At 48.1% G+C, this 22797-nt stretch overlaps 2 protein-coding genes across 6 annotated transcripts in view; both read right to left on the bottom strand.

Moving 5' to 3' along the window:
• Nucleotides 1-13971, bottom strand: part of PDLIM1 (PDZ and LIM domain 1) — a 42448-nt gene extending 28477 nt beyond the window's left edge. For all 3 annotated transcript variants that reach the window (XM_086466525.1, XM_086466524.1, XM_086466526.1), the window contains exons 1-2: nucleotides 13876-13971; nucleotides 2749-2900 (exon numbers count right to left, since the gene is read on the bottom strand). In XM_086466525.1, coding sequence (XP_086322651.1) covers nucleotides 2749-2900; nucleotides 13876-13971 — 248 coding nt within the window. The remainder of the gene's footprint in view (nucleotides 1-2748; nucleotides 2901-13875) is intronic.
• A 2591-nt stretch (nucleotides 13972-16562) lies between these two features.
• The window catches only part of SORBS1 (sorbin and SH3 domain containing 1), an 81524-nt gene continuing 75289 nt past the window's right edge, over nucleotides 16563-22797 (bottom strand). For 2 of the 3 annotated variants that reach the window (XM_086466361.1, XM_086466359.1), the window contains 4 exons: nucleotides 21687-21746; nucleotides 20862-21052; nucleotides 19448-19560; nucleotides 16563-18677 (listed from right to left, as the gene is read on the bottom strand). In XM_086466361.1, the coding sequence (XP_086322487.1) occupies nucleotides 18610-18677; nucleotides 19448-19560; nucleotides 20862-21052; nucleotides 21687-21746 (432 nt within the window). In that variant the 3' untranslated portion in view covers nucleotides 16563-18609. The remainder of the gene's footprint in view (nucleotides 18678-19447; nucleotides 19561-20861; nucleotides 21053-21686; nucleotides 21747-22797) is intronic. The other variant, XM_086466360.1, reaches the window with a different exon arrangement.

A 22797-nucleotide genomic window follows, 5' to 3' on the forward strand; every position in this document is an offset into this window, starting at 1 on the left:
AGACCCATGTCTAAAAATCCCTCCTGGCATGACCTTGCTGCTCCCTCAAATACAGGTCAGAGAGCATTACGCACAATAATTTAAATGAGTAAACATTTAAAATTAATCAGATGTGAAATTAAAAGTCACCAAAAGGATTTATGCTTTCACAAGACATCCTATGATGGTGAGTAGAAAAGAAGGACTGGAAGACTTCTCACTCCAGACTTCCTCTTCATACTCAGCCAACTACTTACAGAGCGACTTCGACAGAAAAAACTTCCGGCTCTGACCTGACCGTATTGTCAGCCTTCCTCACTAACTATATGGTCAAGCCTTACTGACAGAGCTTGGCCCCCCAAGGTTCAGGAACCCCAAGCCATACTGCTTGGCCAAGTGGCACTCATTTTCCCAAGTGCATTCCACCCTCTCCACCTTTGTAGCGATGGTCTTCCCTTCTTCACAGAGGAGGGCTGACCACCAACCCAGAGTCTGCTTTCCTCACCCATTTCCTCTACCCTAAGTTGAACAGGAAGATGAAGCACGGACTCCAACTGTTTTAAAATGCCTTCTCTGTCATCCCTCTAGGCCTCCTCTCAAGATCTTCTATTTTAAGGTCTTGGCCTTAGACTGCAAAGTAAAGAAGGGCTCCATCCTCAGCAACAAAGACTACATAGCACTTCTGACCAATGAGTCCAGCTGCGTTTGGGACAACACAGTTACAGGGGGCCCAGAAGGAGGCAGCTGGGTGCTAGGGATAAAATATTCTCAGCAACGTACAACTAGGAAAGCCCAAATGATGCACACTACTGTCTTTTGGCACTGAAGAGCAGTTTTCTCCTCCAAGAAAGCCTCCCACAGTATCATATTCCCCAATACCAACACATCTCTACAGCTATCAAGTCTCCAAACAAATGAGCAATGAATTCTTCCCTAAGCAGAATTTTACTCCCAAAGAAGGAGGAGGACCAAAGACTTAAAGTCCCCATGAATCATCTAAAATGGATTTTACACAGAACAATGGGTAGTAATATCAAACCCTGAAGTGGATAAGTAGTCAGATCACTGCCTTCACATCCTTAAGGTTTTGACACTCCTTGGCCATTTTGCCAGTAGTACTCATCGACCAGTACAGCAGCAGAAGCATCCAAAACACATTAATTCTCCCTCATTGAAAAGGGGTCTTGCAAAAGAGGTGGGCTGTGCTGACTCAAAGCCCTTGTCCAATTTTACACAGCTGCACATTCAGCTAGAAATCTCTCCCTGGGCAGCTTCCACACCCAAGGCTGATGAGACGTGCATGCAATAGCTATAAAGTTAACGACTTTGTAATTAACATTAGCAAACACATTTTACAGACTCAGTGATCCGTAAGAGTGAGCTTGCCCGCAGGCTGAAAGAGTCCTTGCCTCCCCTCCACTCTCCCAGCTGGAACCACATGGCAATGGTTTGTTAAGTCAAGCAGGCAGATATTTTGGAGAGGAAAAGGAGCATCCCTTGGCAGGAAGATTACAGGCTGCCAAGTTAGAGACCAGTATGAGAAACTCTGGGGGTCACCACCCATTCACACTGAATGCACTATGCTCTGTTCTTCCCTCTGTGAATTCCCTCAATGAATTGTCAGGCTTTTTATGGCCAAGACCCATCGCTTCTTCCTGAACTGGGAAATGCCTGCTGAACTCCTGGCATTGTCCAAGCTATGGTAAAAGACTTCTGTTTATCACAGAAAAGCCCTGAACAACTGAACTACTGTGTCATTTAAGGCATGCTTTTGCACTCCTTCTGAAAGCACTTCCCCTGCATCTGCCGTGAGGCTGATGGACAATTGCTCTGGGGAAAGGCTGCCACAGGAAAAACTCACTCCAGAGCAACTAGAAATGCCACGCTGCATCTACCATCTGACTTCAAGAAGTGCTGGTACTCATGGCTGCAATTCAAACCAAGAGGAAAGATAAATCCCCAGCACCCTCAAAAAAATGTGCTCCAGTTCTTTTAAGAAGCAATGGTCAATGCAAAGCAGACCCCTCCCTTCCCAGTCTGCATTTCTTCTCCGTACAAATATGGGCCAAGAACAAAGTGTGGCTGGGAAAGGAGTGAAGCTATCCATTGCTCTGAAGCTCAAGATGGTGGGAAGGGTGAAGCCAGCCCATGCTATACGCTGATGACAGAGACCGTGGCTCAGCTGTCACCTTCCTTGAGTTTTTCAGGACTCAGAGAGACCAATGCCTGACAGGCACCCTGATGCACACTGGGTCATCACTGTTTAGCACTGTCAGTGCTGTTTGATCAAGAGGCTCCAAAATGTACAACCTTTCTGAGACTGTGCATGGCAAAAACCAGGCAATTTTTGCACACAACCATATATTTTAACTGCTAAATTAGTGCGACAGGAAGAAAGGTCATCTCTGGTTGTACCTCCACCGCTATGAGCGAAGTTTTCATGAGACCTGTCTTTCATTTCTTGCTGTTAGGAGTCACAGAATAGGTTGACAGACTCTGCCACAAATTATCAGCCAATTTCACACTGGAAAAATTGTTTTCATAAGGTCAAAGTGCAGCAAATACAAGCAGCATTAGGATTAAGTGAATGAACTGAAATTAATTTCATAATTTCATTTAATAAATTAAATGAACTGAAATGCAGTTCCCTCTTGCTTCCCGTGCCTGGCTGACAAAACACGAAGAAGGTCTGCTGTCAAACCAAAGCATACCTACTGGCCACCCCGCATCCCTCCCTCTGCCCATTCCCAGTCTCACTCAGTGACATACCTGCTGACCGTCAGAGTTAGTTCATCTGTGCAACCCTTGATTTTGTTCTGCGCCTCAAGGTGCGTCATGTTATCTGTGTTCACTCCATCGATGGCTATGATCTGGTCTCCTATACACAAGTTGGCTATTGCAGCTTTGCTACCTGGAGTCACCTAAGAGGAAACAGAAAGAGCAGTTGGAGGACTCAGGGCTTCTCTCACTGGTACCTGGAAGCAAAGAGGTGAAAACTAATGAATGTAAATGCTCAGTAGAAATCTATCTGGGTCTGGGTCTCTTAGATACTCTTCAGTATTAGTTAGGGGCAGGATTCTGTTTTGGTACCCACAGATAGAAATTTAGAGAGGGGACAACAGGTAAATAACAAAAATTGTAGTTTCACTTAAGGCAATTGGGTTCATGCTAGAGCGCAAGAACATACAGAAAGCAACCCTGTTCTTTGCTGGACAGAGAAGTGCTCTCCAAAACAGAAGGTGCTGAGGACAGCCAGGAAGTCCGAGCCTGTAAGAATGGAGGTGACAGGAAAGAGTATCAGAGTCACTGCAATACAGTCAACGCCAATCACAAACACCTGCGTGGCAGGGTTTGTGCAGCCACACAAACACCTGCATCATGATCTCGTTTGCTTCCTTCCTTGGAAGAAAGGTTTGGGCTCAAGATTTTGGATTGCTTCTTTAGTTGTAATAAACTGGTTTTGCCCAGGAACAGCTGTAACAGATGCTCACTGACTTCAGCGAGATCAATCCCAAAGCAGTGCTTGATCTAATAAGCAGACTGGAAGGGCGAAACACATCAGAAACTTCATCTTCAAACCACAATCTGATGATATTTTCTGAAAAAGTAGAAGCATCATCTCCAGCCTGCCAGCCTGACCACAGCTCACCTTGATACATTCTGCCATATTACATCTCCTTTTCCTCTCCACGCGTGGTGCTTTGCTTCCCAGATATACCACTGCACTGCTAAAGAGGTGCTGTGCTCTGCCTGAGAAATGACTGATGGGAAGGAGCTCAGGGTAATCTTGCTGAGATCCCAGACAGAAGACTCCAGGCAGCAATGCCATCAGTATGATACTCCTCATGAAAAAGAAGGTCCCAGCTAAAACTTGGCATTTTCAAGCAAATCAACTAAATGGCTCATTCATTCTTCCCTACTTCTGCTAAAGAGGTGTCCTCTTAACAACTGAGACCTATTCAGGCCAAAATTATTGCCTAGGTGGAGGATGAAGAACGTCACATTTGTTTGTGACTTTGTAAATACTAGGTAAGACTTTGCACAGTTTAAACGACTTTGTGGAAGGAGCACAACGATTATTGTGGGCTTTCATCAATTATTTAATAGGCAGAGGAAATGAGAAGAGTGGACTGCTCTCAGACATGACTGCAGATTAAAACATGCCTCGCAGCAGAGACATACCTCATTTATGAGTCTGTTGTAACTGGTATTCATTCTATGCATTCATGCTAGGTTTCAGCATGCTGGAAAGCAGCTGAGCAAACTAGCAGAGCTGTCAGGCATAAACAAACATTGTTCACAAGATTTAGAGAGTCCTCCTAATGTGGGATTGGATGGCAAATCATTCCCCCTAGGGAAACATTCACCTCCTAGAGGTGTCACACATTTGCTGCAATCACTGCTTTTCCTGGGCCAAAAATGAGGCTGTTCAGCGCATCTCACAGCTGTAGTGTGCTATTTTCCCTAACCAGAAGGAAGATCACAAGATGCTTTTCTTTTTTCACCTCTCTACTAGGACAGTATATCATGGACAATGGAACATCACAGATGTCCAAGGCTGGCCAAGGTGCTCAACATTAACCCCAAAACCTTCAGATGGGTCAACCAAATAGCGTCTGTCTACCTGCTCACCACCTTTAATGCTGCAAGTAGACTACAAACTGACAGAGGAAGTGCTAAGGAAAAGACCTGACATTTTCTATATCCACCAGATGGATATAGAAAATCTGCTTTAAATGTGAAGATCATTGCCTCCCAAGCTGCAGCCTGCAGCTGACTGGTGGCCTACTAAGACCACCAAGTGCAGCCTGCTGCTGCTCCACTGAATCCATTGCCTTGAGAGTACCTTCATGTAAACCTTGCGACAGGGACAGTTATCAGGCATGAAGAAATCTTGAGCAGTGAAAGTAACTCATAGTCTCACCACATTTGGGAGCTGTCATTTTAGAAACCATGAGACAAATCCCTAAAGACATCATTACACCTGAGGGAGCCTGCAGGAAACACATTGTGGGCCCTCCCCTGGCCTCGGTGGGCCTTAACCGAGTCACTCGGTTTCAAAGTGCCTTTATTTCCTCTGCTACTGAAGGAAGGAGAGGGGCACATTACTCACCCCTGTGAGGAGCACTGAGCTCAGCACACTACTACCATGATTCATTTTGGATCACACAAGACTGCCAAGGGGTCAAGAATAACGGTGGATTAACACCGCCGCTGGAACACTGCCAGAAGCTTGGCCGTACAGCTTGCATTTAAAGACTGATAATCTACCTAATATGTGGCAGGCTGCTAGAAATGATCCTGTACCACAAGGAGCAGCTGAGCCAGAGCAGCCAGAGACACTAAAATACTGAAGCCTCCTGAAGAAACCCCAAGAGCCATTGGGATGAGCAAGTAGCATTCACAGTAACATCTCAGTGCTTTGCCAGTGGTGTCATGTTCCCCTTTTGTAATCACTTCAGAGGAATTTGAAATGTGAGTACTCTTCTCCATCAGATAAGAGCCACTGGTAGCACAAGGGTGATTACATTTACTCAGGCACCATACAAACCTCTCCCCTAAGAGTAAGCCTCAATGATACACAGTAATGAAAAAGATAAATGAATTTGCCAAAAGGAAACACGCTTTAAAATCCAGTTTCTTCAGCTCTGGCAATAACTTGCCCTGAAATGCAGCCTTCCACAGGCTGCTCCCCTGAAACATCCAGGTCTAGTCCCTGCCAGGATCGCTCACTGCAAACATGTCTGCACAAGGGCATGGTACCACAGGGAACCCATCCCCCATCCTTTTAGGATGATTAATAGCTACTAATAACGTTCTCTTACCCACCTCGCACTATGGTCTGGGCTTATCTCAGTGCTGTCAACACTGCTTTTGAGATTTGCTCATCTACCAGTTAAGTCAGGAAAGCAAAAAGCATTTCTGTTATTAAGTGAGGAGCAGAGAGCTACCACTGGGAAGACCTTTTCCTGCTTTTATTTTTACCACATCCCTCCCTGGTCCACGGGAAGCAGCAGGGGCAGGTGTGTGGTTGGAGTGGTGGGCACAAAGAGGTGCTCAGAGCACTGACAGTTACCAGCCAGTTTACACAACCCAACCAAAAGGACTCCAAAAATGAACAAAAGCTTTCAGGCTCATAGGCATCCAGTAAATGTTGCACCACTTGAAACTGCTTTGCTCCTGCTGTCTTCTCAGATGACTTAGAGTTTTGCACCAGCCTCCCTCCTTTCCTCTCCCCCTCCACGGAGCGTGGAGCAGACACCTGCAGGAGACGAGGCGATGGCAGGCAGTGCCTTGCACATCTTGCACAGGCAAGTGACCCAATAATAAGCAGATACAGCTGCATTTCTGCGCGGGAGGGCGAGGAGGGCTGACAGACACTGCAAGGAACAAAACCTGCAAACACAACTTTGCACAAGTTACATCATGTGCAAAGGCATAGCCTCTTGTCTCCTTCAAAAGAGCTCCCAGACTGGCTTGGGCTTCCCCCACTGGGGTCAAGCAGCCTCTGGCAGAGGGGACATGGGCAGGAGGAGCCCCAGGAGCTGCTCCAGGTACACTATCATCGAGTGAATAAAGCTCTGCACACCTTTGTAACATCATGCCCAAGGGCTTCCTTTGGAAAGGAGCCATGCCCTACCTTGTGGTGATTGCTCCCAGGCAATTGTGCAACACTTTGCTATTAGGTCATTTCCCTGTTGAATAGACAATGCTGAGACAGGCTGAGCAGGACTGCTTCATACTGTATCCAAAATAGGTCCCAGAGCTCACCAGGTGATGCTCTGTCTGTCTGGCATCTCTGTGTAAGAAATCTGGGCTACTAGAAATAATCTAGACACTTAAAACCAAACATATTAAACTAGGTCCCTGATACCAGCTCAGACACATTTGCGAGCATATGGAAGAAACAAATAATCCCCATAATCTGTGGGCTTGGTCGTGCACTCTCTACTCATACAAAGCTCAGTGTAGTAAATAATGGTTTAGACTAGTTATAGGCTTGGACCCCTCTTTTTAAAGAGGTCCCACAGATTCAGGGTTGGTATACATAGAAGAAAAACTTCTTACGCTACAAAGTGAAGCTTTGTGTACATACGCACGCGTGCACATACAGATACATATAAAGCTCGGCAATCACGAAGAGGGTAGAAGAATTATCTGCCCCCCTCACCTTCCCTGCACACACACTTGGGCTCCACCTTGCCAACACCACTGAGACTTCGCAGAGTTCAGATTTCTGCCTCACAGGTGGTTTGCCTGCTATCACCCCCTTGCACTGGCAAACAAAGGACTCAGCTATGACATGTCAAGCCTTCAGCTAGTCTTTGGGCAAATGCGCTTACAATAGAAAACACTTTGATTTAGCAAAGGGAATGAGACATATTTGGCTGCTTACCCAGTTCCCAGTCCCTTCCATCTGTCCAAGAGCTAGCCAAACACAACTATGTTTCACACTTGATGCAATTACCTCCATACATGCTACCTAACGAGCTTTCCAGTCCCTGGACAGGGATATATAGTGCCTTTTTTCCTTCTGCAGCCACGGATCCGAGAGGCAGCAGCAGGTATATTAAGGGAAACTGCTACCCACGGTAAATGAGAGGGAGGAAGGGTGGGAAGCATTTCTCTGAAAACCAGCTTAACACAGCTCTGAGTGCATCAAGACAGATGGGTGGGTCTAAAATTCATTCAGTTCTTTCTGGCCTTCACCCCCCCATCCATTCAGGCACACTACTTGCTCACTTGACCAGCCCTTCACGGTTTCTCACAGACCCTACAGCCTTCGGCACCACCCATCACTCCACACCTAGAAACACATCACAAGAAGCGATGAGGAGATAAGAAACGAGAAAATTAACATCAGCCAAGAAAAAGATCTGGATAAACAGCACCTATCTGAGCTTGAGAGGAAAACCCAGCTGCATCTTCGCTGGACAGAACGGACATGCAACAACACACTTCTAAGGCCACCAGTGACAACCAGACGTCTCTGACATTCAGTTTAATCCTTCCCACCCACACACACTGCTCTTTTACCATGAGTAACGTCCTCAGTGCTAGAGTATTATGCTAAAGAGTCACAGTTTCTCCCAGCAAAAGCATGCAGCTGGGTCAGCAGAGATCAGAGGCCATGAGAAAATTCAGGCAAGAAAATTCCCTTCTTTTTAGGGGAGGGGGAATGACAGGCTTGTTCCTTACAACCAGCTCCGGGAGATTTTCCTCCCAAGCCGCTCCTGTTCTCTGCACTATTATGGTCCACTACTCTCACAGCCCAAAGCGCACTGGCTGCTCTGTGCTGGCCCAGACCTCACCATCACTAGCAGAGAAGAAGGGGATGGGGAATATCACCCTGGCTGGTGAAACCCCTGAGCATCAGCTCACCTCAGCAGGGTCTATGTTTCCACTGTACAAGCTCCTCTGGCAATCCGCTCGCCCTCACTCTCCTGCCTACTTCTGACAGCTGGATGAGCTTTATTAACACAGAAAAGGGAAGGCATTAGACACAGCACAGAGAGAACTGACCTCAGGAAGGTGGTGTAAAAAGACATAGATGAGATGATTTGCTCAGACAGATGCTCAAGTTGTGGTCAAGATGTTACTGGCCCCACAGCTTGTTTTGCAACATGCCCCACATTTAAAAAAAAAAAAAAAAAAAAAGTACAAAGATTTCTTACCAGACCTCAAAAACATTACATAGAGCTGCTCATCAGCTGAGCCTTTCCTGATGGTTTATTTCAACCTCTAAATAAAACAACATGTCCAGTAATCAGCAACTATCTAAGATACTGCGTCACTGTCCAGACCAACATCAATTGTTTATGCAGTTAAGGCCCCCTTTCCCTGCTTATACTGGGGAAAAAAACCCAAATAAACAAACAAAAAGTGCGCATTTACTGCTGTTATTTTCATGTTGCACCATTCAAACCCAAAGCATTTTACAAGCAAATACATCTCTCGATGGACAACGTGATTTTGGGGGGTGAAAGGTATCAAAAAGCTTGCAACCATACATAACTTGACATCTGGGAACAAGCAGATCAGGGAACAAAAAGCACTCTCCTTCTCCCAAGAAGTCCAACATTTTACCTGTGTCAATTTATGTTCTGGGGCTCAAAGCTTCATGTAAGATTAGGGCTGGTATGTTCCCCCCTGACATGGAGTTCCCTCTTTAGGTTCTTTGGAGAACTCACCAAGAACAAGGTGGGTCAGATGTTGCCAAATGAAATGATGCTGGACTCAAAGAAGAGGTACAGAGAAAAGGGTACTCCGTAGTTCGGTGACATCAAGCTGCTGCATAACCCATGGCAAATTGGTCTGAAAAGGTGATCTGCAGATAGTACAACTCTGACTCCTAGGAGAGGCAGGGGTACTGCTCCTGTATGCAACTTTGGTAGAAGGTGTTTGATTAGTATCCTAATACTTTTAAATGTTTTTTCAGAGACAAAACTGCTCCCCAGACTCAGGAAACAGGGCTGGAAAAGATCAGGCCTGTCCTGTGCCCCAAAGCGCTCTGTCTTTACCACAAGAAAATTCTGCTGCTTTCCACTTACTACAATTAAGGACAATTTCTTCTCATCCAAAGCCCAGCAGCCAGGGAAATCAGCAAAGTCCTTTCCTCTCCTCAGCATCCGTTTGCACCTCTGAAGCACAGGCCTGTCCAGCCCCAGCAACTGCCTGGGTTATGCCAACTTTGAAGTCTGCAGGGGCATTACTAGGGATGTGGACCTCTGCTCTCCATACCCCACCTGCTCAGACAGACCAGACAGGACTCCCTCTAGCAGCCAAGGCATAAGGCATCATGCCATCCTCTAAATGTCAACCCAGATACTTCTGGAGGGCCAGAAGCTCTTGGCAGGTGACCCTAATGACCAGTGTCCCACAGGCGCTGATCAGCTGTCTAGTTACAGAGCAGCTCTGCCAGGCACCCCGGGTAGCACAGCACGGCACAGCATGGCTGGTGCTTCTGCAGACCCCACCCAGCCCAGCAGCCAGGGGCAGCAGTGCAGAAGAAAACATCAGTGCAGAAAACACAAAGCCACGTTCACCTTCCTATAAACCCCACCAGCTTTCCCCAGCTGGCTCCCTCTGCCCAGCCAGCCTCAAAGTAAGAGCCAAGCGTCCCGCCGGTATTTGCAGGTACAGGCACAGGAGCTGGGCAGGCGGCAGAGGAACTGCAGCCATAGGTGTGCACAGCGGGGACCACCCAAGGCTCCCCAGGCTGAGGAGGAAAGCCAGCCCAACCCTAAATCCTATCACATCCTCCGTGCCCCATGTTTGTTTTGGCAGATGGGGAGGCATTCCAGCTCCCCTCTGGGTGTGGAGGCTTCCCCATCCAGCCCTGACTCTCCCTGTGTCTCAGACTGTGGCTGCAGGTTATTTTTCTTTCTTTCTGCCTGGGGAAGAGGCTGCAGCCCAGCTCCCACGGCAGACACTTGTGCCACACGGCTGAGCCCTGGCATGCTCCAGAGGGAGGACGGTCTCCACCCACTGCTCCCACAGTCGCCCCACTGAGCCCCTCAGCCCACACAAGAGATGCCCGTTAGCAGGGTGTCCCATACCACTTGGCCTTTCTCTCACTGGTGGCTCCAGGATGCCTTTGCTCGGCTGCTTCCTAACAGCATGACTGGCCAGGAGCAGGGCTGAGGAGATCAGCCAGTACCAGAGTCAAACCCAATGTCTTTTCACACCATCAGATTCAGTCCCTTGCTTGATTTCAGACCATCAAATCCAGTTTTATCACTAAATCAAGTTTTAAGTTTATACAGCTTGTTCAGAAGGCCATGCCTAAAAAAACCCACAAACACCCAGGAAATAACCAATTATCTTCCAATTCTGCACTTGCTATAAATCCTGAGCTTTTAAAATACCATGAATAAATAAAACATCAGACTAAACAGGGATGAATTCTTGTCACTGTGGTTGAAAAGAGCAACAAGCATAATGTTGAGATTTCATCTTTTTAATATATTTGCAGAACTGGGCTGTCTTGAAATCACTTTTTCATTGGGAAAATGCTCAGTATCATAACAAAATATCCAGTCTCTGACAGACGCTCCTCCTCAATGAGGGTGGGAGGTTTTTGACATGACGAAACATTGAGCAAAACTCCTCTCTGCCCGTATTTTGGATCAGATACTCAAGATCAACGCATCACTACCACAAAAATCATCTCAAGGTTTATCAGGCAGTTCCATGTATTTACTCAACTGGAAACAGAAACCCCCAATGTTTATCAAAATCAAATGCAACCAAACAGGAAACAGCTCACGTTACCTGAGGGATGGAGGGGGATGGGGTTTGTCAGTTGCGCTGCTTTTCAGCCAGTACCACTTCACTGGCATCTCTCCTCATGCAATCCGTTGCTTGCTTCCTCCACCAGCTCCACCAATCTTACTGGGATTTAACTGGGAACTACCCTGTGCCCAGGGAAGCTCTATGGACACTACTATCCCACACCATGTCCATCCACAGCTCAGACAGAACTCTTCTCAAACTCTACCCCACTGACTCACTGCAATAGGACAATAGTGATGAGGGCCATAAATACCAAGACAAGCTCAAGAGCTCACCATGAGGACAATGCTGCCTGAAGCCAAATCTGAGCTCCCAGCAGGCAACACAGGCTGAATTTAGGCACTTTGGTTCAAAGAGAGCTGCGAGACACCCAGTTCAGGCCCATGACTGGGTGGATGTGTCTCTCCTGGCATACCACCATGCCCTTACACACCTGGAGCAGTAGGGCGACCCCATCCGCATGGGAGGGGACTCGTCCCCCACGTGGCACACATGAACTGCTGCACTCCCAGCTGGCAGTGGCAGGACGATGCTGCTCCCCGGTGCAATCAAGGACGCACGCCTGACCCGGGGCAGGCAGCCCAGCCCTGCTAACAGCACTCCCCACGAGCTCACCTGTGCCACGCACCTACAACCGACATGCTGCAGCACAAAGCAAACACGTAACAGTGCTGCTCTCATCACAGACTACAGCCTCCACATCCTCTCATTCTCCTCAGGCAGCCACCCTGATCTCACACCTTGGTGGGACCTCATAACCCTTGGCAGATGCCAGTCTGGTGGATGATGATGAGGGGAGTAGGGCTCTGTGCCCAGAAAGCTCTCTGCTCAGAATACAAGTACCAAACGCAATAAGCAAGAAGAAAAATGAAGTTATAGCCCTGTAAAGTCATCACACAAGGAGGATCAGACTCTAAAACAGACCAAAACTGGACCAGATCTTTTTTTACATGGTGAAGGGGGGACTCGCCAAGAGCTTTGTTCCTGAGCCAAGGGGACAAACCCAGGAGCCTTAGGAGAGAACCACAGGAAAGATTAATGGCTTGAAGTCTTGGAGGGGAAATTAAAAATGTCAGAGGGGCCACAAGAGAAGGCCGTGATAAGAGCTGCCAATTGTCAGCACTTAATCACCACCAGAGAGGCTATTTTATTACATTTTAGTCTCCAGGGTCACTATTTTTGCCACTTTGCTGATCTACATCCCTTGGTATGTACCCACAAGCACTGACAAAGGCAACCAGAGCATATAGGTAAGAGCAGTGAGGTAGGAACTCAGACATTCTTCTGCCTGAGCTCCTTTCACTGGAAGGAAACGGCAACAATTACCATAACAATGAAGTAAATATCACTTCCCCTATGCTAAAGCTGCTTTCATGTCCAAAAAATGCTTGACAAGAATGAGGCATTATTACTGTAATGGAAAGACATCACACAGAAAATTAGTAACTTTCCCCCCCGTGGGTTTGACAGCACTCCCCAGCGCTGCTGGTGCCAGAGCCGCAGCCTCCCCCACGGCGCCCGGGGCCCTTCAGGCAGCGGGACCCCGCGGCAGGCGATCGCGGAGCAGGAGGCATTTAGAAAAATCACAAGTTTCACCACCCTGTCCTTCTTTAAGGGCAGTTCACAGAAGTTCAGGTTCTTGTACGTCCTGCTTCCAGCAGCCCTTCCTCACCCGAGGCTTGCGGGGGGGGGGGGTGGGGGGGTGGCAGAGGCCAGAGGCCAGCGCCTCACCGGTCGCCTCTGGCTGGCAAAGGGGCCGCCAGCCATCGGAGCGTCTCCTCCTGCCGGGGGAGGCCGGAGCCGGTCCCTGCCAGCGGCTGAGCAGCGCGGAGCCACCCAGGGACGACGGGGCGCTGGGGGTTCGCCGCCCCGCCGCGGGAGGGGAGGGGCCGGGCCAGGCTCGCTGGGTGCCGGGCGCGGGGCAGTGCCGGGCCCAGCGGGGCGGGGGTACGCGGGCAGGAGAGCGAGTGCCCTGAACGCTGCCCCGACCTCCTACGGGCAAACGCTGGAGCGGAGGAGGGCAAGTGAAGTCACACCGCTGCAGCCATTGGATGTGAACCTTTAAATGCCATTCCCTAACTGATGGTTCTTCAAGCGGGGGTAAGAAGGACTCGCCACAGAAACAGGCAGCGGCATGTAACGCAGGTTAACGCGGCTTCTGTAAACAAAGGCTTTCCTTTTAACGATGCATGGGAAGCAAAAGCAGGGGGACATTCAACACCGCCCCAGTGCGACTGTGCCCCGTAGGACGCGCTGCGAAACCCAAATTCCGGGCTGGCAGGAGCAGCGAGGATTCCCTCTGCCTGCGGGAAGGGCTTTGCTACGGCCGAACTTGGCAGGGAGGGTCGGGAAGAAGCAAAGACCCCGGTCAAAGCCAGGTTAAAGGGCTGCGTGGGCTACCACGGATTTCTCCATAAAGAAAAACGGGGGGGGGGGGGGGCGGACAAAAGAACCCTCCCCCGCCAGGGCTGTGTCACCAACCCTGTCTTTGTACCACTTGCCAGCCCCAGCCTCACCCGGACCCGCCGCCGCGCCGACCCCGGCCCGGGCGGCCCCGGTCCCCAGTACCGCCCGCCCCGCCAAGCCGCCGCCGCGCCCTACCCGGGAGATGGTGAGGGGCTGCTCGAAGTCCCGGCCGCCCACCAGGCGGAAGCCCCAGGGCCCGGGGCCCGACAGCACGATGCGGTGCGTCCCCATGTGCGCGGCTGCACCTCGCGGGACGCCCGGCAGCCCCGCCGCCCGCACCGGCCCGGCCCGCCTCCGGCCCGCCCCGCCGCCGGCCCCGCCCCGGGGCTCCCGGGCACCGCCGCCGCCGCCGGGCCGGCTGACCCGCCCCGGGGGCAGAGCTCCCCGGACACCACCCCGCGGCTGCCGCCCTCTCGGGCCGGAAGGTGCCCGCCGCGCTCCAAGGTGAGACCCTCCCGAGGGGGGTTCGCGGGGCCGAGCCGCCGCCGGAGGACGAGAATTTCGGTCTTCGGAAGCTCAGAGCGTCTCACGCCCCGTCTCAACCGCCCCGGCGGGGCTGCGCCTCTGCCGCAGCTGGCGCTGAGGCCGACCAGAGGGCAGGAGGGCTGCCGAGCGCACCGCCGGCGGGCAGCGCCACGCGAGACTGCCCCGGTGCGGCGTCTGCCGGGCAAACACGGCTCGGCCTGCTCCAGCCTGGCGTGACGTTAACTCTGAAACGTAATGGAGGCGATGGAAATGAGCGGCATTGCGTGCTGTTTCCCGGCTGGGAGCTGATGAGTGAGGGCGGAGCCTGGGAAGGGTATTACCTTTCCCCTAATGTAGCTCTGATTTCTCACTGCTTCAGGCAGTTTTCTTTCTCTCTAGCCCCTTAGGGGTGGTACCACAATCAAAAGAAGGAATTCTTCTATACGGGTTTTTCAGCCAACCTCCTTAGCTGTGATTCAGGAAAAATAGTTGTTCCACTTGCATGTTAAGCCCCCACCAATCTGATGATGGACAGGTGGGAGGGATTGGTTACAGCAACAGTGCTGGCATTTACAAACTGAGTGCAAGGGTTGCTGCTTATTTAGTAAATAAATACAGCTCAGGCAATGCAGAATGTCAGCGAGCCGCAGCACAAGGCTCCTGCTAAAGCTGGGATTCTGCCACAACCAGGGAGCGTGGAGCTGCCAGCAAGTGGGGATGAGGCAGGTCACTCAGGTGCTGACCCTGCAAGACACGGCCATGAATGATGCCGTTGCAATTGCCTCTGCAATCCCCTTTCTTGGCTTCCTCCCTTTTCCTGCACTAACTTGTCATTTCACAGGTTATTTCTTTCCTGGGTGCACGCATCTGGGCTGTTAATCTCATCTCTATCAGAAAGTGGTAGTTCTTCACATTGTTACACATCTGGCAGTGAAGGAAGTTATACTGAGACCTCCCCCCCTGCAGTGTGAGGGATTTCCAGAGGACTGTGACACACCACTGGGTCCTCTTCCCCTCTCTGCATGCCTAGTTTCTGCAGGCAGAAAAGCATCTCTAGCTTGTTCCTTACCAGGCATGTTAGGTTAGAGAGTGCCATCAATAAATACCGAGGTTCAGCAGCTATAGATGAGTTTCTCTCTCCCCTCCCTGGCCAGGGCACTGTAAAGCAAGGGATAGCAATGCTAGTGACCGCAGCAGAGAGGTGGTCAGGCTGCCCATATATATATATATATGTGTGCTTTTATACAAGGTAACCTGCAAAACAGAGAAATGGGCTTGTGTCTGTGTACTTTCTAAGGACATGTAAAATAGCCTGAGGCTTTTGCTGTCCTGTTAGTTTGGGTTTAGGATTGGCTTGTTTATAGTTTGACTTCCTAAAATCATTGTGAATGCAGCACGACGTGTATCTGTCTGCCTGGCCATCTGGTTGCATCACCGCAGAGTTTGAATCTGTTGCCCAGTTTTGGCTCAGCCTGGGGTGGAGGTTTCCAGGAAGTTTAAACTCCACGAAAGTGCAGCCTTTGGGGTGGGCATAGCCTCGCACAGGCAGCGGGCAGGACCCAGAGGTGTGGAGGTGTAGGGTTTGCTTTTGTGGTACGTGAGCGTTACTGAGCCCCAGTGAGCCCACCCAGGCAGCTCAGCTCCAGCCTCCCCTCACTCTGCTCCTGAGGAGACTGTTCCTTTATACGAGGCACATCCAAACAGCCCCGGCTAGCTCTCCTGCTGCAGGGCTGGGAGACGTGATGTGTTCATCACAGGCCTTGCACAAACCCCTTGAATGAGTGCTGCAGCCATACCTGCCTGGTCAGAGTGCAGCTACTGCGGCAGTCAGTCTAGGCTTTTGACCTCAGTCAGAGTTAAAAATGCACATGTAAACCCAACATCAACTGACATCCCTTCCCAGAGAGGCTGGCATTGGAGTTTCTTCTCCTACTTAACCTGTGTGGTCTTCTCATCTGAAAAAGAATCGCAAAGGCCCTTTGTACACCAGTGGACTTGGGTGTGCTCCTGAGCCCCCAGGTCCGCATGCACATGCGTGCCACAGCAGCTGCACCCTGAACCCATGCTACAGTGAGATCTGGGCATACATCAGCCTTTTCTCTGCTTTTACACCTTGGTTTCTTCGAGTAAAAGCCAGAGCCTGCCTTGGGTCAGGAGCCAGAACCAGTGAGCTCAGGCCAAGTCATGAGCAGGATCGTCAGATGCAGCACACTCGGGAAGGCCATGGCAGACTCCTACTGCTCAGTACGGACACGGCCAAAGGCAGCCGCAGAGGGGCATGAGTACAAAAGTGCATTGCTACAGGAACAGCAGGAATAGACTTTATTTAATAATTTGTACAAGGAACACAATAGTAATTCAGTAATTCCATTTATTGTCAAATAGTAATCCACTGCAATAAGAAACGAAAAAAAGTTGCGGTTCGTGTGTGTGTGTGTGTAACTTAAAATGGCAAGAGCAAGAAGAAAAAATAAACCTTTAAATGAGTATGTTATATACAGTCAGTATCATCATGTTACTTTGCTGGATAGATTAATTTTGTGTTATCCAATCTTAGCAACAGGCCTAAATGTTGCTGCAAATAACTGGAGGGCAAATCCAAAGCAGAAAAACAAACCCATAAATAAGATGCAGGATTAAAGGTATCTCCTGCAGAAAAGAAACAATGGTGCTTTGTGTCGTATCTGAAACCCTTTCATAATGGATATTTTGTGCTAAAACTCTTTATGTGAACATACATGGAATTCCATCATTTAAATAAAAGTGGAAAAAAATCCCAACCTTTCACAACTGCCTTTTTTCCCCTCCCTTCACTCAATGTGTTTAAATTATTTTTCTATACAAGGTAGGTACATTGTCTGTACAAAGTTAAATATACATATTTACAGTCAAACTTCTAAGACACTGAGTCTTCTCTTCCACTGACCTCGGCGGAAGACAAGCCTACTTGATTTCAAACCCAGGAGCATGGCTAGTTTATCAAAACATCACAAGCCGTGCTAACAGTTAGTTGTAGTTACTCTTAATAAATCCGTATAAAAGCATCAGCATAAAAATAGGCATTTTATATTATTAAATACGGCTTATGACAAAATAGCAATCTAACCCTTTGCTATTTGTATGGTAACTGTAGGAAGCAGAGTCTGATAGAACCAGTTTTGTTTATGCTTTTTCTTAATAACAAAACGTGTATCAAAAGAGTATTCATAGTGGGTTTATAGGCAAGCATACAGCCAAGCCATGTTTTTTTTTCTCAAGGAAACAGGAATCTTCGTAAGTGGTAATAACTGCTGGGAACAGCTTTCCAAATTGATTGGACTTGTTTGCATGACTAAGAGGCAGCTGAAATGCATGCATTTATTTGAGACCTACCATTGCCACCCTAACCAAAAACTAAAAAAAAAAAGGCACCCTCAGTGATATGTTGCTCAGATTTATCAGAGCCTATAAGATTTAATGCTGGGAAAGAAGCAAAGTCTTCATCCCAAAGAGTATGCTTCAAAAAGTGTGTGATCCTTTAGGGCCCAAACAGGGCCAGGAGGAGCAGAGAAAGTGAACGGCTGTAGGACTCGCAAACAGGATTTGCTCTCACGGATGTTCTGTTTATTGGTTCTATTCTTTGTGCAGATAAACGTCAAAGCCAGGCTGACTTCTCTTTAAAAAACAGGACTCTGCTCATTTGGATGCACACAATACACTCACACACACACCCCTCCTGCACAGAAGAAAAAAAAACTCTGCAGATATAGGTCATATGTAATTAATGGGTTTGGGATTTTTGCGTGTTTGCATTATGCTTTGGCTGCCCTCTCTGGATTAAACCACCAGTCCCAAACTCCTTTTCCACACAGAGCTCTGCAGTTTAATCATATCAGCTCTCCTCTGCCTCTGCTGGGTCTTGAGATGCATGACATGAAGGTTTTCTATGGAAGTGGAAGGCAGAGCAAAGTGAGTCTTCAGTGAGGCAGAAACCAGGAAGAAAGCCTGGCTTCCCTGAACCTTGCCAGTGAAAGGGAGCAGCTGCAAGGCTGCGTACTGCCCCAAAGCACTATCCTATCTCAACACACAAACAAAACCTATACCATGTGCTTCCCTGAAGCCTTCTCAGAGGTAAGTACTCCATACAAATTAAGATTATCACCAGAACTCTTGCTGGGGAGGGAAGAGGAATACACAAAGGCAGCAGTGTAAACTAGAAACTGTCTCTTCTTCAGCAAACAAATCACACCCTGAATCTGTGAAAGCAGGGCTACACATTCAACTCAATACTGTACCACATAACCACATCCTCCTAACATGTCTCTTCTCTTCTCTATTACATTCATAAATTGTCTGTTTCTTCACTGTTTGAAAACACCATCTGGAAAACAACCTCATTACTGCCATGGTGGGATCACTGTTATTTTACAGGTACAGAAGCTTCACGTAGTTGCCTGGGAAGGTGCCAAATTGCCTTGTTCTCCTGGATGTACCTGTCGCAAATTAAAACACAAGGAAGACAGAGTAAGATGGAGCCACACAAGGAAGGCTTAGGGGTTTAAAAAGGTAGAGGTGGCAGCCTCTTCTCCCTGCAGGCATAGCTTTCTAAAACTAAATACGAGTCCTGATCAAAGAGCCTTTTGGTAGATTACAACTAGATCTGCTACTAATCATCTTTGGTCTTCCCTTTTAACAAATAATAAGATGCTGGTGAAAGCTCCTGGGCCTATAGGCTAGCGGCCAAACCCCTATCAGTGTAAATGAGCTAATATCAGTGTAAATGAGCTAATCTCCCTGAAGAAGAGATAACAAGCCTAGATTTGCAGTGTTGAGACGGAGAACACTGCCCAGACTTGCATTCTTTGAAGGTAAAGGGCTAGATTTTGCTAAACATATAGCTGCAGATGAGGCTGGATTTTCAGGGACTGCAACTCCCATCCATGTGTTCCCTTCGTCCCCTACTTGCCACTTTCTGTAACTTGCCATGGTTTCCTCAGCTTTGGAAGAGAAATCCAGTTTTTCTGTGTGAGCAAGACGGATCAGGGAGGAAGAGCAGAATGGGGAAATTAAGCAGAGAAAAAATGAAAAACTAGAGACCTAGCAAGGGAAACAAAGCTCCACCACCCTGCGCTGTAATTTTAATCTTCTTGGTGGGAAAAGATGAGAAATTGTGGAAAAAAAATTTTTTTTTCACCGTTTTGACCCCATAAATTGCTCATCTGCATCTCAAAACACTCTGCTGACAGGCAAGCGTCACACTCACCCACAAACCAGCCATCGTCACATTTCTCCATGACATCGACAATGTCGCCGTCCCTCAGTTCCAGCTCATCATCATTCTGAGGAGTGTAGCTGTAGAGGGCTTGGTAGCTAACTCTGAAACCAGAAAGATACAGCATGTTAGCTGTTGGATTTCCCTGACATCCTTTCAGAAGAAGACATCTCTCTTCACCTTTCTAATTCCTATTATATTTTGTTCAATGCAGTCTGGACCTCTGCTTTCCATTTAAGAGGTGAACAGCATTAAATTGGCTGTTGTGACAAGGCCATGGCAGTAAAAAGCGTCATGCCTGCACTGTGTGGGATATGCAGAGAGCTCCTGTTTCTTTTCTGCCATGTAGTTGTCTCCATAGACTGTAACAACTGGAGTCTTCCTAATATGTAGCACCCAGACAGCGTACGAGCGCAGACATCCAACTGAATGCAAGCCAAAACCTGGATGCGCTCATTCCTGGGCTAAAAGAGGCATCTGGTCCCTTGTCCAGGCACACAAGCAGGGCCATGACTGACCAAACGGCAGAGTGAAGGACTTCAGAAAAAGATACTGCCTAGTATACTGTGTTAAGGTGGCTGGATAAATCATGGCTGAGGAGGTATAGTGCAAACAAAATTGAAAGGTGACTCCTGCCCTGAGATAACACTTGCACCAGAAGCACTCTGTATTTATCAGAAAGGAACTTACAGAGTAGAAACAATCTTTGGGCACATTTGGGGTACCTTGCATCCCCTGCCTGTGGGGAGTGAAAACCAAGCTGATGTGAGACTTTCTGTTCTGCATAAAGGGGTGGGGGAAAATTGCCAAGGAACTGCAGTCCCCAGTGTGCAGTGCAGGCTACTCTTCTCAAAACCATCAGTGAAAGGCCCCACCAAGCTTAACAGCAGCTCCAGGTTTAAACCCACCAGACAGGTTTGAAAATCTCAGCCTTGGTCTGCCAGATCATTCAGCCACCAATTCATCTGCGGAACTGGCCAACAACGCACCGAGTGGCAATGGTGTTGGGACTACTCACTGTACCATGAGAAGCTACGAACAGGGGTGAACACATCGACCCACACTGTAGGAGACAGGTGTAGCCAGTGGATATTAATTTGTCTCCCTCTTCAAGATACAAAGAGAGTGAGATAGTCTCCATAACTAGCATGAATCAAGTGCCCAAAGGAGACCCAGTCCTGGATCATGAGGTCATTGTTTCAGGTGCTATACAGACACAAAGGTCCCAGGTCCCCAATGATTTAACTAATCATTATGATGATATGTGGCTATTCTTGTTCTTTAAAGAAAAGCTGACACTTTCCCATAATTCTAATTGAACTGAAATGCTAAAGCTTTCACACCTCATCTCCATCACCAGTAAGAGACAAGTCCCCTGGAAGAGATGGGAGCCAAAAGGACTTACACGTCTCGTGGTGTTTGACTTCTGTCAGGGCTGGCTCCTTGCTGCTGTGCTTGAGGTTGCTGAGAAATGATGAGAGATGGTTTATGGTCATTAGAGGTCACCTTGTGGCGAGAGTCAAGAGGCTGAGAAATAGTACTGCAGTAATGAACAGACTTTTCTGCAATGTTTATGATCTCATTGCAAACAGCTTCCTGCGTGGTGGGCAGCATTGACATCCAAGAACACCCAAAGGACAGTCAACAGGGGGGAGGGAGGGGAAAATATAGACAAGAAGAGATGGGACATTCCAGATGCAGCACGTAAGTCCAGTTTAAAAAAAAAAAAAAAAAAAAAAAAAAAGAGTTGTAGATCCAGGTAAATATCCAGGTAGTGGAGTGCAGAAGGGATCCAGGTGTAAGCATGGAAAAACAGGCAAGATACAGAAGAATTTGGCATTTAGTTTGAAGATTTGTAACAAATACATATACATATATTTTTAAAAGCAGTAGCATAAGAGGTTGCAATTAGTTATGCAGTGGCACCGTTACAAACGCTATGAAGTCAGTTCAAGAATGCAAGGCGGGCCGCTCCGTTCATGCATTTTCCTTCATTTAACTTATACCCAGGGCTGGGCAGCACAATTAGCCCAACTTCTCATTGGCTATGACAGTTTTTCTTATTGCTAAACTCCCTTTTTCTGTTGCAAACAGAACATTATATGCAAATAGATAAATATGTACCTACTTTGCAACTAAAAGTAGTGCTGGCTTTTTATCTCTACTAAGATGTTACTGTTGGGGTGAAGAGAGTCTAGGACTACACATCTGATTTAAACAGTGGCCTTACCACATAGCTCTTTTCAGACTCTGTGAGATCTGGTCCAGCTCTCAATGAATGATGGGAAGGCTGTGTGATCACCAAGCAAATGATAAGACATTTTAACAGATGTTACATCGGTCAGAATTAAAAAAAAAAAAATAAATGGAGCGCAGACAACAAAAGAAAATTAACAACTCTTCCCCTCCCACCCCAACACCATGCTTCTTAGACATCAAGGTCTTCCATTTACACAAGAGACATTAAGCCTACAGTAATACAACTACATTGCAGCACACAGAATGCTGCAAAGAGAAAGGTGACAGTGAAACAGAAGCTCAGAGCAGGGAAGCAGAATGGAAGGTTATGGACACTGCCACAACCAGAAATGGTACATAGAGTCATACTGCATTCCTGTAGGGGGAAAAAACCCCAAGGATAGAAGCACATACTTGAGAGCATCAAACTTGAAAGGCCAAAAGCATGCCGAGAGGAATCTGCTGCTGTTTTTAGAGAAGTCCTCAATGACTTTGACACAGGAGAGAATAGTAACTCGCTTGCTTCTTAAAAAAGACCAGCTCAGGTCCTCAGAAGGCACAATGCTGTGTAGCCCCATCAAAATGACTCTAGCTTGCACCAAGTGAGGATCTGAGCTGCCCTATTAATTCCCACAACGAGGCAGAGCTTCAGGTCAGAGGAGGCCCTGACTGGAAGACCCAGCTCCAATCACCACCTGTGAAGCTTCTGGACTCTGCCCTGCCTCTCTCCCCAGTCACAACTCTTCACAGGGACTCGTGTGTCTGAGGGCACAGCAAGGAAAATCAGGGTGTTTGGGGTTGGAGGTTTTATGGGGAAGAAGGTCACTGAGAAAGTCACACAGGTACCCAGACCCTGGTTTGCATGCTTTTTGCATATTCGAATGCCTACTGAAAGCAAGGGGCATGCTGTGAACAAATGGGATGTCTGAACTAGTGTAGGGTTATTTATACTGCCTGCAGGACTGCTTGGCAAAGTGGACTGGCTAAGATACAGTGCATTGCCATCCTCTGTGATCATTCAACACAATTTTCAACCCAAATTCCAAAGGCCTCAATTTTTATGCTTTCCTTCTTCCTCTTTATTCACTTCAACAATGCCCTTC

The sequence above is a fragment of the Leptosomus discolor genome, chromosome 6 (assembly GCF_034619465.1).
Source record: "Leptosomus discolor isolate bLepDis1 chromosome 6, bLepDis1.hap2, whole genome shotgun sequence".
Classification (NCBI taxonomy): Eukaryota; Metazoa; Chordata; class Aves; order Leptosomiformes; family Leptosomidae; genus Leptosomus; species Leptosomus discolor.